Below are 17,680 nucleotides of genomic sequence, written 5' to 3' on the forward strand. Positions count from 1 at the left end.
GTGGTAACGGTTAACTCAGATCCCAGGCTCCTATTTGCCCCTGCAGACCATTATTGGCCGGCGGCCCGGAGCCTCAGATGCAGAGGCAACCCTCGCTGACCTGATAACATTTATAGTTGTAATGGATTTTTTTATGCCTGTCATTAACTCGCAGAGAGATTGGAGAAAGAAATTGCTTGTACCTCTTTCTGTGGTATTTCAACTTTATGGCATTATGTTCAGATATGTCACCTTCCATCATCTCTTTTTAGGGCCTCTCCCGTCACTGATTTTGTTTTAAATGTACAGGTCTTTTGTGCAGGACCCTTGTAGTATCAAGGACTTGTAATGAATATTTAATGATGTTGAGTAAAAGCTCGGAAAGATATAATTTCTGTCCAATTATTGGCTCTGTCTCTGCCAGACCTTTAGGGGTGATTTAGCAGACTACTTGGTTAATGTTGACAGTTTATGTGAAGCTGCTTTGAATCAAATCATTTAACAATGCGACAATAAAACCGATGTTCACTTTAGGACACTGAGGAACTTGATTTATTTTCACAAAAACTGAGTTTGTACAAAATAACTTTAATGGTGGCAAAAATGTACAGTAGAAAACTGTAAAAACAAGTTGAACAGACAAAGACCAACACGGCTAGACCTGAGACCAGTCCATCAGGTGTTTAATCCCAATCCCCTGAGGACCTACTGAGAGTGGACAAAATAACAGGAACACCTTACAAATATAATTAAACCTTAAACCAACACAAACTATGGCTTTGTGAATTACCACTAAATTAAATTAACACCTCTGGTCCCAACAATAACTCAATGTCACAACAGGTGTTCCTATTATTGTGGCCACCTGCTGTAGCTGGAGCATATCGGCACAGAGCTAGCTTAAGTCAGCTGTGTGGGCTGTGCTATGCTTGCCTATGTGTGCCTGTACTTTTAGCCAGCAATATGTAGAAAGAAAGGATTGAGTGAGCCTTGCTGACGGCTAAGATTCAGCTTGGACGTGTACATTTGTTGGCTCAGACTGGAAAAATTACATTATCCTTCCATTTTATTTAAGGAGCTCATCTGAATTGGCATTTTGTAGTACAGTTGTAGTTTTCTAACCAACCAGATACCTTAACAAGCACCATTTTGTATTAGGTACATACTGGAATGGGTGAAAGGCCTCTTGCAGCTTAAGAGAAGATAAACTCCAGAGAGTACAATCGAATTTTCAACAAAAACAAAAATCATCTCAAAAACTCTGGTGCAATTCATTTGGTCTTCTTCTGGCTCTTTCTGCTGGGTGTCCCGCTGAACTGAACAACGTGGAAATATACAAATGTTCCCAAGAAGTGCACGAAAGAAGTAACAGAAACTAAGACGGGAAACAGGTCGGGCAGATGTGGTGGAGGGACCAGAACTACACTTGCGATGCTCAGACCAGCCATGGCTGCAATACTGATGTAGAACTGTAACAAAAAACAAACAAACAAAAAACAGGGCTGTCAGACAGATAAGATGATGTGAAATACTGAGTTCATAATAAAATGCAAACAGTAAAGGGCCAGAGTGAGGCAGAACAGACCCAGTTGCTAGTAAAAATGATCTCAACTCAAGAAGTTCTGATTAGTAGCCAGAGCTTTAAGCTATAAGTCTCTCAGTTTTTTTTAGCAGATTGCTCAGTCTTCGTCATTTGACCTAATACTTAACTAGAGTCACACTATAACATGTGGTCAGACCGTATGTGTTTGGAAAGATCATGACCCCTGCCTCCAGTCACAAACTTGCATTGGAGAAAACAATTAACTAGACCCTGGGTTAACAATTTGCACAACTCTGTCCATATATTCCATGGTCTGAGTTATATTTCCATTCCCGTCTGATTCATATATCTCGTTGCCCTGCACAACTTGTGTTCTACAATGACAATAAAGACTTCTTACTTTTAATATTATTTTAAAATTACCTTTTCAAAGGTTTCATGGTCAGTAACACTGACTCCACAGTCACAGTTCTTTATTTAGTCAACTCAATGTCGAAACGATTTTAATGATGATTAAATTCACGTTTCCTATCTGTAACGAAAGCACCCTAGGATATGAAACACTGTTGGCTTATTCCTTAATTTTAACTGTACCCATAATATCCAACCACTGAATGATTTAATTTGGAACAGCTCTCACATCACACTGAATATTTATCACCGGATGACGGACATCAAATCGGTCATTTGAGAGGTGCTATAAAGAAAGATTGAGGCTTGCAATATCATATTATGGCATAGTTTTTTTTTTTTGTTTTTTTTTTTTGCTTATATAGCTTTTTATGTTGAGTTACAAACAGACGTGATGAAAGCACAAGCATTCATATGTCTATTTAGGCTTTATGACCCACGGGTAGGTCTGCGAGTACGATGGAGGAAGCACCTCATGCCCGCGCCCGCTCCCGCCCCGCCACCCAAAACCCATGAAACCTTATCGCCATCATCGGGGCTCGCTATTTATGCTGCTTGTGTAAATAAATATATCTAGGCAAACCTGTGTTAATGACACGCGCTATAAAAAGACACCTTCTCTTAATCTCTGACACCCTACCGGTGCCCCTGTCGCTAAGGGGCTGGCGGCGAAGCCACTTCAGACGCTGTGGAAACTTAAATAAGTGATAAATAATTCTTTGGCTGGCAGCGGCGTTCATCCCCGGACAGCTTACACAGCTTACAGCAGCACATGATATTTATTTATACAGTTGGGTATATCTTCTCACACGTTCGCAATTTAGGTCTAGTGCCACTTTCAAAATACAGGCCGCCTGGGATCCTGAAATCGGCACCCTTATTAGAAATACATCAGCTGTACCTCCTGCTCCCAGTGTGCAAGAGCAGGAATGAACTTAATTTAATCAAGGGTTAAATTACCTGAAGCAAATCTACAGCATAAAGGAAATAAACTTTAAATTTAAAGTCCCCATATATCAGATTTATTTACTTGTTCCCACAAAAACAGAGCTAGACCGCTCCCTCTCAAACGGCCCAGTCGGCTCTAATGGCCTGAGCAGCAACCGTCAACACATGTTCAGCCAAGAGCCCGTGCTGGCAGTGCTGCTAGGGAAGAAGCGACGCAGGGGTGTGAAGGAAGGGATGTGAAAAGTCTGAGGAAGCATTTCATTGGACGCAATATGTACACCCCATAGTGCAGGATGAGTCATCAACATTTTTGAGTCATTTTGCAGGAAATCACAAACTGGTAGCAGTCTTTAAGGTCTATGTTCTGTTTATGACCTTTGGAACTGCAACCATAATAATAGAAGCTGCAGTTATTGAGTTTAATGTATAAAAATCTGTCATATTTGACACAGGCCTCTGTTTTTTTTTTTTTGTTTGTTTTTTTTCTCAATCAGAAAGGTTGTATATAATATTTCTATTGTAGTTTTAACAGGTCATAACTACATGTCGAAATGTGTTAATATTATATAATCAAAATGCTTTAAAAGTTGATTTTATAGGTGCACGCAAATGATTAAATCTGTCCACACAGTCTTGCATAAACTATACTTTTAGGTTGTACACCTGCACGCTCACCTTCCATCTCACTATCCGGGCCAGATCCATTTTGGCTAGGCAGCAAAACAGCTTCTTGTAGGCTCCCATTCTCAGTTCGTCCTCTGAACAGTGATCCAGGGCAGACAGTAGATAGATGGTGAAGTAGAGGAAGGCCAGGGAGGTCACAACGTAGGGCGCCAGCAGGCCGTCCTTCAGAAACAGAGGCAGCATGCTGTACAGTGGGACAAGGACGAAAACAACAGTACATTTATATTTAAGAAAGTGGTTGTTTTTGCTTGTATATATATATTTTTTTTCTTGTCCAGAGCAATGTAGTTTCTGTCTTTCTGTTTTTTTACAAACTGCAGAGATTGAGGCACGATACAAACTAGTGCAACATTAATATACGGTACAATTTTAAATATGCAGGGAATAATTTTGAAAAATCAAATCTAGTCAAGAGCTGATGTACAGTACACACACAACAGACGTTCATATATGTCAAACCGTACATCTTTAAGTTCAGTGTCATGTTAGCTGAGAACAGGGCAACATTAAACCACAGCGCACAGCTTTTATCGTGCAGGCCCGTACCAGAAGTCTGTCCCCTGGGGAGACATGGCTGTGACATTCATGCAGAGCTTATCTTAGTTTAGCAGAGGGGCACGGGCAAGAACAACAGTTGACTCATAGTTAATCGCACATCACCCCAGCTAATAAAAACCGATCCACCCGCAACAAACTACCCATTCAGATAGTTACTCAAACAAAACAAAAAAAAGTCCCATTCAGCAGATAAATGTTTCACATTTTAGAAATACATACTTCCTCTATTTAAGCAGACTGGCTGCATTCAGTCCTCTTAAAATGCCCATGCTTGAGCATTCATTCAGCCAATTATGCTAACAAAAGATGTATTTTTTTATTGAAATGACAAGAGTCTGGAGAGGATGCACATAATGTGAAGTGGGGACAGTACTGGGAAGCAGCTACAGAATGACCTCCTGTCCCCACACAACACACTTAGACAGCAGGCATGCAGACTATTCTGTGTAATCCCCAGATATCCTTATACTAAACCACACGCACAACAATTAGTGCTGCCGGAAGAATTTAACAACAGCTGGTGAAAGTTGGATGGAGCATTTGCACCACTACCAGTCTTTTCCATTCATGGTGCTCAGCTCAACCCTCAACACACTTCATTCACACACTATTTCTATTGGGTTTCAAGGGGACAAGTAGAAGAAATGAAGTGACGGCTGTTGATGAGTTCTACTAAAGTTCTGCAGTTTCTCCTTTCAACGGTTAAAAAGTTCTGTTTTACTAAAAGGTAACAGAAGAAAATGTTTAAACTACAGTTAATAAGTCTACAAACATCACCACTAATGGGCGGTTTGGGCTTCCGCATCAATTTGACCGTGTAGCTACGGCGACAGCACAGATCATACGTAGACCCTAGCACCGTAGCTGACATCCACAGAAATGTAATTACGTGACGCAGACCACTAGAGCTTTGATTGGTTCGCTAGTTACGTATTTCTGCTTAAGCTTGTCCAGCTGCTTTTCCATCTCTGCAATTTTCCAATTAATTGTTTTGGATCAATACAGATGGAACACATCGGGGAAAGGTTAACAGAGGAGGTTCGGAGATACAAACGTTTGTACGACTCGTCTTCGGTGAAATTTCGGCGAAAGTTTCAGTCGCCATTGTTGAAAGTGAAGCAGGAAGTGGAAACAAAAATTAACCTGACGTTTTTACAGAGCGAGCCAGACTGACGAGCGCACAAGTATGAATGACTGATGCCGACGTAGGATACATGCATATATTGCAGCGTCTATGTCTCACAGTACTTTAAATGAGCCTAAAGGCCTACAACTAATGTGTACCAGTAAGAATGTGTGTTTGTTCCTTGAATGGCAACACCACAAAATTATTTTATAAGACTGCATCTCACACAAACACAAAAGTTCATCTTACCTGAATGTAGAGGCCTGCAGGAACCAAATGGTGATCAAGGGGAGGTCATTGAGAAGGAGGCAGGCAGGCCTAGAAAAGAAGAATATTGGGGTACACTCACAGTTAAACACACACTGCAGTAAGTGACATTAAGTTTTATTGACCACTAAGACGAGAAGTGAGGCCCTGTCATGTCGGAGCTCGATGTCATGCGTGTAAAACTACATTATTTCAATAACATATGACAACACTTCTCATGTAGGTTACTGTAGAACTTTGCAGAAATCTTTTGGCAAGAAGTTACAGAGATAGATTTATGTATATGTGTCTGTCTGAGTATAAAGGCCCGTTGATAATTGAACCTGGTTGACTACATCAGAGCTAGTCGTGCACTACGATCCGAGGGGGGCACTTTCCACCGGTCCCTGAGCCCATAATTACAGCCAGTGCTCTTTGGCGATCCTGTTACAGCCCAATAATTGATCCTGCGCAAACAACACCCCGAGCTGCCGCCTGCCATTCTTTCCTAATCCCTCGACATGCATTACTGATTGATTCGGGGGGACAGGTGGGAGATATAACTCGATAGTTAATAAAGCAACAATCTACCCTAATCTAGATTAATAGATGAGCCCAGATCTAGGAACCAAATCCCTCGCCGTCAAATCTATCCCAGGCTTCGCTCTCTACCTACAGCTTCATACATATGGGAGCAAACAATAAATGATGCACAAGCACATTCAAGTCTTTATGCTCGCATGTGCGCTTAACCCTTTTGACACGCCACAGCGCGTATCGTGACAATGGAAGCTGGGTTTGCGGTGAATAACCTTGATGTTGGCAGGTCTGTCTGTACAGAGACTCTGAGACAGCAGGAGCATGACGTCACTTCTACAAAGTGCACACGTATTCAAAGCATTAACACTGCAAGAAATAGTTTAGAATACGTTTAATGAGAATGGGGCTCATTTTGTGAGTCGATACCAATGAATATTTCAGAAATTACCACATGACAATGCACCATTTAGATGTGTCAAGAATTTCTCTGTACTTACAAGGCAGCCAACAGGATGGACTTCTCATGGACTTGATAGGAGAAGAGGAAGAATGCCAAAGATGCATTGGCCTAAAAGTAAAATTGAAGGTATTAGTAAAAACGGGGTAAATTTTATTTTTAATTTCAATATATTGTATGTGAGCCATAACGTCAGTGGTTGGAAAAACAGGCCTTGTCTCTCTCTATAAGTGTAGGGTCAGTAGATTCACTCACCAAAGCCAGTTTAAACTGCCAGAAGGTGGGCTTTGTCAGCAGTCTGATAGAAGACGGCAGAGCTGCCAGGAGAGTGCAGGCGAAGCTGAAAAACAAATAAAAATGAGAGTTGAAGTTACAACAAAGAGACGCAAAGAAGCAAAGTACAAAGTCGGTGCTGCAGTATAATTAAACTGCATACGGCTCCAAGTTTACTTCTAAATTGTTCTACTGCGCGTATTATAATAAACACATAATTAAAAAGAAGTTTTGAAATGCAGATAATCAATACTTGATGTCACACATTTTTCGTCACCCCCTCCTCTACGACAAAGACGTCTGCTCTGTGGGAACCGACCAAATAACAGCCCCTTCTTAGGGTTACCAGGCATTAGTTTAACCTCTCAATTGTCACCTGCTGGGGATAGAGGCCCCCGGAAGAGACTGACTATGTGTCAGAGTGAATGTGTATAAATGTGCCGAGAGGTCGGGCAGCGAGTTAGTTGGAGGTGTTAGGGCAACAATGTGTTTGTGCTACAAATTGCACAAGTGACGGAGACGAGCAAATGCGGATAAATGGTCAGATGAAGAGGCGGAAAGACGGATAGTACTGATGAAGGAGCAGTAAGTGGGTATTTAGTGCGTATGAAAGCCGGTGTGCTATGCGTGTGTTATGTGCAGGGCTGGGTTTTGCGGTCCGGAAGGACATGGATCACTTTTCACAGCTGATTCATTTTATGTACACAGTACACCCACACCAGAGCATTTAGCAATCCACTCCCTGCGCCAAAAAGACAAGAGTGTTTTTCATTTGTTTGAAATGCACTACAGTAAAAGAAGTCTGACTTGATCCCCGGACTTAGCAGTCTGGCAGAAACGTGTCCATGCTGCGAACATAGGACTCCTAAATTTAGCGTGCTCGGTTATTTAAGCAGGCCCCACCATGACACAACTGTCGCATCAGGGTTTTCTAACGGTGACTGCACAGGGACTCAGCTTTTGGACCAAACAACTTTAAATAAATGTGATTTTCTGGTGAGAATCTGAAATTTGTTTCCCTCCCCCCCACCTTTACAATATCAAATCATCTAATAAGGCACATGATCCATGATACTTTGCTATATCTTGATTTTAGATTGATTAATTCTGCTTCCATTCACTGTATAAGTTGCATTTCTTTAGTATCTCTACGTGTTGTCTCTGTGTTTTCTGATACAACCGTGATTCATGTTCAGAAGTTCCTACAAGACGTTTCCTTAAGGGATCATCTTATTTCCACCCGCCACATTCCCAAGGGCGAGCTCGGCTTTCCCAAGAAAATGAAAGGAGAGAAAACAAGAGCCAGGAGGGGAGGCAGTGATAAAAGAAAGACAGGGTGACACGGCAAAACAGAATAAGACAGAAGGGAATAAAGTGAAACTTGTTAAACAGATAGAGGGGATTACCTGAGGTAGAGCTGGGAGTCGGCCGACAGAATGGATCTGATCTTTATCAGGGTGTTCAGGCTGCACCATGTGTTGGCCACCTTATCCTACAAAAACACACACCACTCGGTCAAATGAGAACCGATGTCCTGGGAGAACGCGTTCAAATTCAACATAACGTCTTTGCGCGTTCGCTCAGAATCCAATTTTGGATGAGAAAGTCTTGTTCCTCAATGTAATTCTTTCCTCTCTCTGATACTGCAATAAAAATTCCTCTAAGGATTCCAGAGGGACATTTGTATGTAGCCCTCCATCATAAATTTACCCCCGTGTCAGGAAAAGCATGGGACCTATTTGTAAACTTATTTGTAGAAGGTCAAGTGTCAAACCAGAGTAGTTTCCGCATAACCAGCAAATAGAGACCAACCACAGAGCAATGACGCAGAAAGACATCTTCTTATTAAGTTGAACATTTCTCTCTGTAATTCGATTATTTTTTGGGGCTTTTAAACAAGAAATAAATACATAATTTAATATCTTAAAACTGCAGCTCTGACAGTTACTGAATAGTCATGTTTTATTTCATTTTACTGCTTCGCTTATAAAGGACTGTGGTGTAGTGGTAAGGGAAGCGGGTCAGAGGCAAATGAAGCTCATTTAATTTTACATATTCTAAATATGTGAAATTAAAACTCGCAATTTCCCAGGGCGCTGAGTGAAATTCTCCAATTATTTTTAAATTAGAGTCCAAAATGATAAATTTAAATATATGAAACTTAAAAAAATTAGCATATTCTTAGAACTGAATCCAGAAAACTACACTTTCATTCATCATGATCAACTAATCTAAGTTAGTTTATATATCTATTTAATTTTATACTTTGTATTATATGTGTATATATTTTATATTCTACTTTTAAGATTTAATATCATCAAGCATTCGTATATGAAGACTGCATAACTTTCTCTTATGATAGGTGTCAGGTAAATCAACTTTGTAGATGTCATGCCTTAACACCTGCTGAAAAATACTTGCAGTTTCTAAGATGAGGTCAGATGAGGAGGTCGTTGTGTGTTTGTGTGTTTGTGTGTGTGTGCTCTTCGGCTGATTTGAGGCCTTAAGCGGTTGTGCGGGGATCACACATATTGAGGCCAAAGCCACCAGTATGCGCTGCGATATCGCACAACAACACAGAGACGGCCTGTCTAGATCAGCTTTATGATTAGACCATGGATGTTTTTTGGCGGGTGACCCTGTCTAGAAAAACTATTTCTGTCCCCTCTCTCTCTCTCTCTCTCTCTCTCTCTCTCTCTCTCTCTCTCCTCTGTGCTACAGCTGCTCACTGCACAGCTGTGTGGATCTTAATGGCAGCCTAGTCAGCAGCACCAAGCTGTCCAGTGTTGTGTTATCTCAGCCTCATCCTTCTCTCTTTCCTCGCTACTTCCCTGCTCCAAATAACCGCTATGGGAATGTTCCTGGACGCCGCCTGAAGGCAACACATGAACGATTAAGGGGGAGGGGATAAGGGTGGGGGGGGGTCCCCATCGGCAAATGTAAGAGGGCGAGAGCGGCGCGGCTCCTTCACCTATAAGCTGGATTGGAATTTCACAGGGAGAAGCATTTGGTGCCATTTTTGTGAGCAGGCAGCAACGTGAGACGCCAGAATGCCGCTCAGTGGGTAAACTTACAACTGCTCCCTCCCAGAAGCCGGCAGGACCACCAGTCACCACCCCTTCTCTTCCCCACCGCTCTTTCTCGACCCCCCACCCCCCGTCCCCTTGTCCGAGGCGTCTGCTTACGTGCACAATTTCACAATTAGTTCAGAAGTGCTTGCCCCGACAACCTCTCATGCCGTCCTCACAGGGGAGTATAGTGTCTCTCACACCCTGTGTATTATGTTTGCATCATTTCGTTGAACAAATACTGACCCTCCGCTCCCCTGGCAGAATTTTCAATTACTTCTCACATCCATGACACCTTGTGGTGGGTGCCACCTCGGGGACCGGGACAGCAGCGGGTTACAGGGTTTCAGAAACGAGAGCTGCAAAGCTTGGCCTCCGGGCTGTCAGTCACACGGGCGAGCACGGAAACACACACACAGTTACTTTAGAGCCGCTTCTTCCATGACAGCTTTCAGCACTGGTGGAAGTGTTTCAACTACTCTTGTTCACTCTCATCACTTTCCTTTTTAAATTAATATCATATTTCAATGACCACCCTATACACTGACTGACCACAGTGCACAAATATGCGTGCCCGTGTAAAACAGCCCGGCGTACACTTGTGCGTCTGTTTTCCAAAGACGTAGTCAGTAGCCGGCAGCAGTTGTCGGATGTGCTCCGATACGCCTCTGAAGTGCAGCACTCGCCCCACTCATCAGTCCATACGGCTGCAACATGGCTGCGCTATGAAGTGCTGAAAACAACCCGGCCATAAATTAGTGAGATTTATCTATACCCTCCGACTGTACGTCTCGAACCCCGACACCTCCCAGAGATAGAGTGAAACTGATCTCCTGACCTTTCACCATTTTATTCCTCTGTTTTCTTTGATCCTGGGGGTATCGATTTCCAACTGGCCAAGCACCGGAGGGGTGGAAGAGTATTCGCGACGCCAAGGGTATGGAGGAGGGCGCAGAGAACGGGGACTGAGTCTGACTTTTTAAAAGCGAAGCGCTGAAAAAGCGTTGAAAACCGTGACTGATTTTTTTTTTTTTTTTTTTTTTTTCTTTTTACAAGCAGAAATAAACAAACTGCTAATAATAAATCCTGTATTGTAAAACGGCATGTTCTCTTTTAACTGGATCACAGCTTAGAATGATTTCTCACTGCGTTACATGTCACAAACCACATCCTGTTTCCACATAAATCAAATCAGATGAGATATAATAGAAGCTCTGTTAGGCATTTAATTCACATTTAAACTAACTGGAATAAAAAAAAAAAAAAAAAAAAGAACTATTCATTACAAACTCAATTGAATGAATGGAGGAGCCAGTTTTCTGTGCTATGATCGCACTGGAAGGGGAAGTATTCGGGTGAGGAGTATTTAAACTGTCACCTTAACCTAGAAACGCGCTGCAATACCTTTGCCCCGTTACCTGAAAATAATATATTTATGGCAAATATAAGAGTAATGACAACACAGCCGCTCTCCATTTTTTTTGTGTGTGTTTTCTCCACTACATCTATTTGATATTTTACCATTCTTATTTACTTTTCAGATTCCTGTCAATTATTAATACAAACGATGTCATGTCAATATGAATAACTTCTGATATATTTAGTTAATTTTGCTATGGGTTAATTCAAATTAGCCTCACTTTAAAAATGTCAAAATGATAAACAATAATTGTAATTCAGTAACATATATTGTGCTTAGATGGGCCACTTTGCATAATGATTGCTTTTACTTTAAGACGGTTATATTTCTGTAGTTTTACATAAAGACATGACTTTCCCCTGCTCTTCCAGACAGTCAAGCTAATCTCCCTACAGCAAAAAGGAGAACACATAACCCCCTACCATTTTATAATCTTCCTCCCCCCTACTCTAATCTTACAGTCCCTGCAAGATGGCGTTACGTAAATGTTTTTATTCTCAGCTATTGCCATTTTTTTTTTACATTTTATTACTTTTCTCAGTAGTCACATTTCGTAAGAATTTAACCAGAGGCGATTGTGAGAAGGTTAAACATCTGTTCCACCTCGGGGGGCAACAAACAAGACATGTCCATGTGACCTGTATGGATCATCTCACAACGCTCGGCTTATACGTTCAACGTTCCGTCCGGGGGTTTTTAATGTCTTCCCCCTTTTTCTGTAAAGGACACACTGGAATTGCGAGACGAATGCGGCTATTCTTAGATGCGTGCGTGACAGGAGTACAAGCGTTTTCTTGATAAGAGTTGCTCTCAAGGGGAGATTGAGCGTCTCAGATGTGGATTTTAGGCTGCGTTTAAAAACCACACTGTACCTCAAACAGACCACGAGCCACGGGAAAGATCCTCCTGACCACCTGCAAGGCCTGGCTGGGGTCAGACAGGAAGGGCAACCAGCAGAGGGCAAAAGTCACCAACACTGTTGCTGCAATTCTCACCAGCAAGAAAAGCCTACACGAGGAGAAACAAGAGTCATCTCTTAATGCGCAAGGTAAAAATACAGCATAAATGAGGAAAAGATAAGCAGTTCTTAAATAAATTTGCAACTTTCTGTAACCATACTTTCTGGAAATACAAATGTTGACATTAGCGTGTAACTTGACCGTGCCTATGTCTACTGAGATCCCTCAAACAATTAGTGCATACTGTCTGCAAGTCCTAAATTTGGGATTTGACCCTTGTGCCGAGGAATGCAGTGAAAGCCATGCATCAGCTGAAAGTCTTCAGTGTAGGTCAGGATATCTTGTCAGCTGTAACTGTGAAGCTGCTGGTTAAGTTGCACACACAGGCATAGCTGAGGAGTTTGGGCATGGCGAGAGTGTCATCTGGACATATCTTCCCCCGGGGCCTTCTAATCCAGCTCTCCATTTGCTACTAAATGCCCTTGGTACATTGTTACTAGATAAACAGACACTGGACACACTGGTAACAGCATCCAATCTGATTACCTCAGTCATTCTGTGTCTCTCCTGAGGACACTGCTCTCTTAGACACTGAAATTACATATCCAGTGTGAGCAATCAGTTGATACATCGATGACAAAACAACATACTGGGCAACCAACAAATGTACTGCTGAATAATCTGAATTTCACGGACATAAATATCAATCTCATTCTTTGAGTTTTCTTGCTGGAGCTTGGCTTCCAGTACTTGGCCATACTCTATAATTAGTGCACTATAGCCTGACCTTTTTTGAAGATATAGCAACTGATGCTAAATGCCGTTCACGTACATGACTGCATACGTCAAAAAATGTAAAAACGCGGCCAAGGCTCCGCAGCAATGCTAGCGGCTCTGTGACGCTGTACTTGGACGCGGTGTTGCTTTGAGCTAAGTGCTGCTGTCAGCGCGCTCGCATGGGGCGATTGCCAATCGGCACTAAACGCAGAGTGCAGCTGAGCATGATGGGAATGCCCTTCGTTTTGCAGGCGTTTAGACATAAACCCAACTGGACAAACATAAACTTTGATCTGATTATAGCACTAGATGTTTAAGGGGGTTATTGCGATCCATCCTGAGCAGAACGTGAACGCCCGAACTCCATTTCATAGAAATCAATCAACCAACTAGTATTGAAGGAAAAAGAAAGACTTAAAAGAATTAAAACTCACCCGCGGCCCATCAGGCCAAGTTTGATGCACTTCCCCAGCAGGTAGCAGAAGAAGGGCAGGGCGTGGTACAGCTCCATCTGCTTGTAGTTAAGAGCCAGGGAGAAGGCCATGGAGCCCAATGCATCCCAGCCCAGACCCAGACCCAGAACCCCCCACATGGCCAAACCCAGGCTCACTCCATTGTACCTAATACTGTTAAGGTTAATACCGCACAAGGAGGTTCAAGTTTGTTTTTGTGGGGTTAAACAATTCGTTTTGTTACTGATATAAGACATGCAACCCTGAAAACAGCAGCTGATCTGGAATCAGCTCAGCTCAGATGCTCCGTGCACGTATTTCTACTACTTTCACAGTTATGAATAAGTGAATAACAAAGGTTTTATGATTATTTGGTTAGAATAGTTTCATAATATGACAAAATTGTCAATACTGCATGAATGAAATAACTTATCCTAAGTCAGCTCGAGTTTCTTTCTTTTGAACCCCTAATAAAAGAAGCATTCCCATGATAGCAGCACATGATGCGCAGAAATTCCACATACAATAACTTGAAGCAACACTTTTTATATAACGTCGCTGTGGGGCAATAATACAACTACAAAGCTGCTATAAAAGCGCTTTGAAAATATACATATTCACATCATTTATATGTTGTACACTGCCTGGCCCAAAAAAAAAGGTCACACACACTAATATTTTGTTGGACCGCCTTTAGCTTTGATTACAGCACACATTTGCAGTGGCATTGTTTCGATAAGCTTCTGCAATGTCACCAGATTTATTTCCATCCAGTGTTGCATTCATTTTTCACCAAGATCTTGTATTGATGATGGGAGAGTCTGACCACTGCACAAAGCCTTCTCCAGCACATCCCAAAGATTCTCAGTGGGGTTAAGGTCTGGAGTCTGTGGTGGCCAATCCATGTGTGAAAATTATGTCTCATGCTCCCTGAACCACTCTTTTGCAATTTGAGCCCCATGAATCCTGACATTGTCATCTTGGAATATGCCCGTGAACATCAGAGAAGAAAAAATCCACTGATGGAATAACCTGGTCATTCAGTATATTCAGGTAGTCAGCTGACCTCATTCTTTGGGCACATAATGTTGCTGAACCTAGACCTGAGCAACTGCAGCAACCCCAGATCATAGCACTGCCCCCACAGACTTGTACAGTAGACACTAGGCATGATGGGTGCATCACTTCATCTGCCTCTCTTCTTACCCTGATGCGATGGCTCCTCACTATCTTTCCAGTTTTTAATAGTACATTGGACAGTTCTTAACCCAATTTTACTAGTTTCTTGAATCTCTTTAGATGTTTTCTCTGCTTGATGCATGCCAATGATTTGACCCTTCTCAAACAGGTTAACATCTTTTCCACGACCACAGGATGTGTCTTTAGACATGGTTGTTTAAGAAATGAGAAGCTACTCGTTGCATCAGTTGGGGTTAAATAACTTGTTGTCAGCTGAAAGATAATCACCCATGCAGTAATTATCCAATAGGAGGCTCCTACCTATTTGCTTAGTTAAATCCAGGTGGTGACTTTTTTTTTTTTTTTTTGGCCAGGCAGTGTATTATATACAATATATTTTCAATAAGACTAGCTCTTAATGCATTTCATTTCCAAGCAAAATACCATACATATAGAGTGGAAGTCCACCTTTACATAAAGGATACTGGAAATGTCCATAGTCAATGAGAATTAGCCCTGGGTAGAGTAGAATACAGAGCAAAGTTGAAACCTGGATGGAAAAAAAAGAATAAACTTTTGTCCAGGCAGTGATTTCAATTCATCATTAATTAATCATATAATAGGAACAGCACAGATGGAAATACTTGCACAAATGACAACTCTGTTTATGTAAGTGTCCCAGTCCTCTAAACTGAGCCAGTAAGTACGGCTTCAAACCCTCAAAGTGGACCACTTAAATGGAATAAAACCGTCTTTGGTGTCCTAACGTGTCTGTAAATCCCATGAAAAGAGTCTGTTACAGTTGACTGGTTATTGATTATACACAGCAAATTATATCAGAACGTTCAGAGCAGTTAATGAACGTTTGCATATTGAGGTACAAAAGAGAATAATCTTTTATAAACTCATCCAAAAATTAAAAAAAACACGAACATTATAAAAAAAAAAAAAAATCCAGCATGTGTTGGACGGTAACATGTTAGTTCTGCCTCTTAAAGACATGAGACATTCAAAATTATCCCTCTAAATTGATTGCACTGTAAATGCACGAAGACCCACTAAAATGTAATAACTTCTTGGAAATGCAATAACATCGTATTATCGTATTATACTGCACTAATGACTCCATGATTCCCCTATTTGGAGGGCCGGCGCTGTAATTTGTTTAAATAAGGGTGCGTCCCCAGACTGAGAGAATAAGGACCGATCTGGGTCTTTGGTTGAAAACTGTTAGATGTCAGAATCGGCCCGTCTCTAACCTTTTTCTTGGACGATCCCTCCGTCAGGTATAAACAGTATAAAACCGCAGCGGGGATGTATACCAACAAATCTGCCACCAGCACTGAAACGGAAAGATGAAATATATCAGACACTCAATTCATACAGAGGAATTGCTTAAAAATGTCGAAGCTCATGATCTAAATGTTGGTGATCGCTGTTTTAAAGCTGAATTTGATTTGATCACGGAGGTTTTTGACTTTAATTTCTCATAGTTACTTTACCTGTACTTCTCATGAATAACTTGTGTGCCGGACTTTCATAACCTCTGGACTTGTGGAGCTCCACCCATTCTGGGTTTATTATTTTGGCTCTGCCGAAAAATCACATGTCAATTAGAATATAATTCAATAATTAGATACAAGTGAATGTGATTTAAACCGCTGGAATAAATCAAAAGACGCACATGGCAAAAACGGAATACATAAAACACCTTTTGTAGCCAACACGATGTGGAAACTCCCTCCGTTGTTGTTACTCTACGCAAAAACCTTTACACTTCTCATTTTTCCTCTCTCCCTGTCTCTCTCTTTATTCAAATACCGAGCACAATGTCATCTCCAGAACGACTTACATGTAAGCACAGATCCAGCTGTGGTAGGCGGTGAGAGGAGGGTAGTCCAGACCCCAGTAGTTCAAGTCATTGTCAGTGGTGTTGAAATACCTGGAGGAGTACAAATGTCTCATTCATTAATTTCTGATAAAAGTGGATGCAACCATATGTCCTGGGTAGATACAGTAGATTAAATAATTTAATATTTAAGGTGCATAAAAAAATACTGCAGTTTCTGTTTTTAAATTTGTCTGCCTTTAGTAATAAGATTCTTTTTTATGTCACACTTGTAGTATTTTGGTTTTGTAAATTACAGAAAGGATTAGGACATGCCACATTTGTTTTCTGGGGTCTGAATATCTAAAATCAGAGATCTACAATAAGTTTTCAGGGCCGGACTGACCATTCCTGAAGAGGGAGGTTGTAGGTCACTTCTTGCCAGTGTCTTTGGGCTTCATAGTCGCCAAACATGGGAGGTTTCCCCGCCCCTGCAGGAAAATCATCCACCACTCAGTCTAGTAGTGTAAAGTGAAGCTAACTACACCAGTGAGTGACAACTAGAAACAAAACACACACAGCAACAACAACAACAGAGCAGCGCTGCTAGCTCTCAGGCCAGTGCATGGCTGCTAACGGCTATAAGTTAAACATTTAAACGAGTAAAACAACTTTCTCTCAATAGTTTACAGGTAAATCAAGGAGCTGCAATGAGTAGCAGGAGACTGTAGCATGTTAAGCTCCACACACACACACACACACACTTCCTACCTGAATATGAATTTAACGAGACGCCCCATCTCACAACAACGCCGAGTAAAACGCAAATTGACACGAGGCTCCACGTCTGCATGATTCTTGCCGGAGAAAACGAGCTTTTAGCGGAAAAATAAAGGATAAAATAAACGGTTCATTGAAACACTTTTGAAACCTGTTTACATTTCCGGTACACGTCATCTGCCAAGGCTTCGTTTCGCCTGCTCATTGGCCACTGGGTTATGACGTCGCCGCGGAGAGACATGAGACGTTTACTGCCACGAAGAAGAAAGAGGGATTTTCGTTTTTACCAAACAAACGCCACGTTGATGAGGCTAAAAAAGAAAATATCTTATCAGATCTGTCGCAAACAAACTAATGAGTAATATTAAACTTACATCAAATGTACTCGTATCATCATCGCCCCTCCTCCCACAGTTTTTGTTTATAGTCACAATAGCTATCTAGGCACTCCT

General features: G+C 41.6%; 1 protein-coding gene across 1 annotated transcript; it reads right to left on the reverse strand.

The window, feature by feature from the left end:
- Positions 1 to 514: 514 nt before the first annotated feature.
- alg6 (ALG6 alpha-1,3-glucosyltransferase) lies at positions 515 to 17,457 on the reverse strand. Its single transcript, XM_084547898.1, has 14 exons — positions 17,220 to 17,457; positions 16,855 to 16,939; positions 16,473 to 16,562; positions 16,123 to 16,211; positions 15,880 to 15,962; positions 15,106 to 15,170; positions 13,424 to 13,609; positions 12,126 to 12,261; positions 8,172 to 8,257; positions 6,748 to 6,832; positions 6,533 to 6,603; positions 5,499 to 5,567; positions 3,557 to 3,749; positions 515 to 1,448 (listed from the first exon to the last, which is right to left on the reverse strand). The coding sequence occupies exons 1-14, from the start codon at positions 17,299 to 17,301 to the stop codon at positions 1,251 to 1,253; spliced, it is 1,518 nt and encodes a 505-aa protein (XP_084404024.1). The 5' UTR covers positions 17,302 to 17,457; the 3' UTR covers positions 515 to 1,250.
- Between the last annotated feature and the right edge of the window lie 223 nt (positions 17,458 to 17,680).

Source organism: Chelon labrosus, assembly GCF_963514085.1.
Source record: "Chelon labrosus genome assembly, chromosome: 7".
NCBI classification, from domain to species: Eukaryota; Metazoa; Chordata; class Actinopteri; order Mugiliformes; family Mugilidae; genus Chelon; species Chelon labrosus.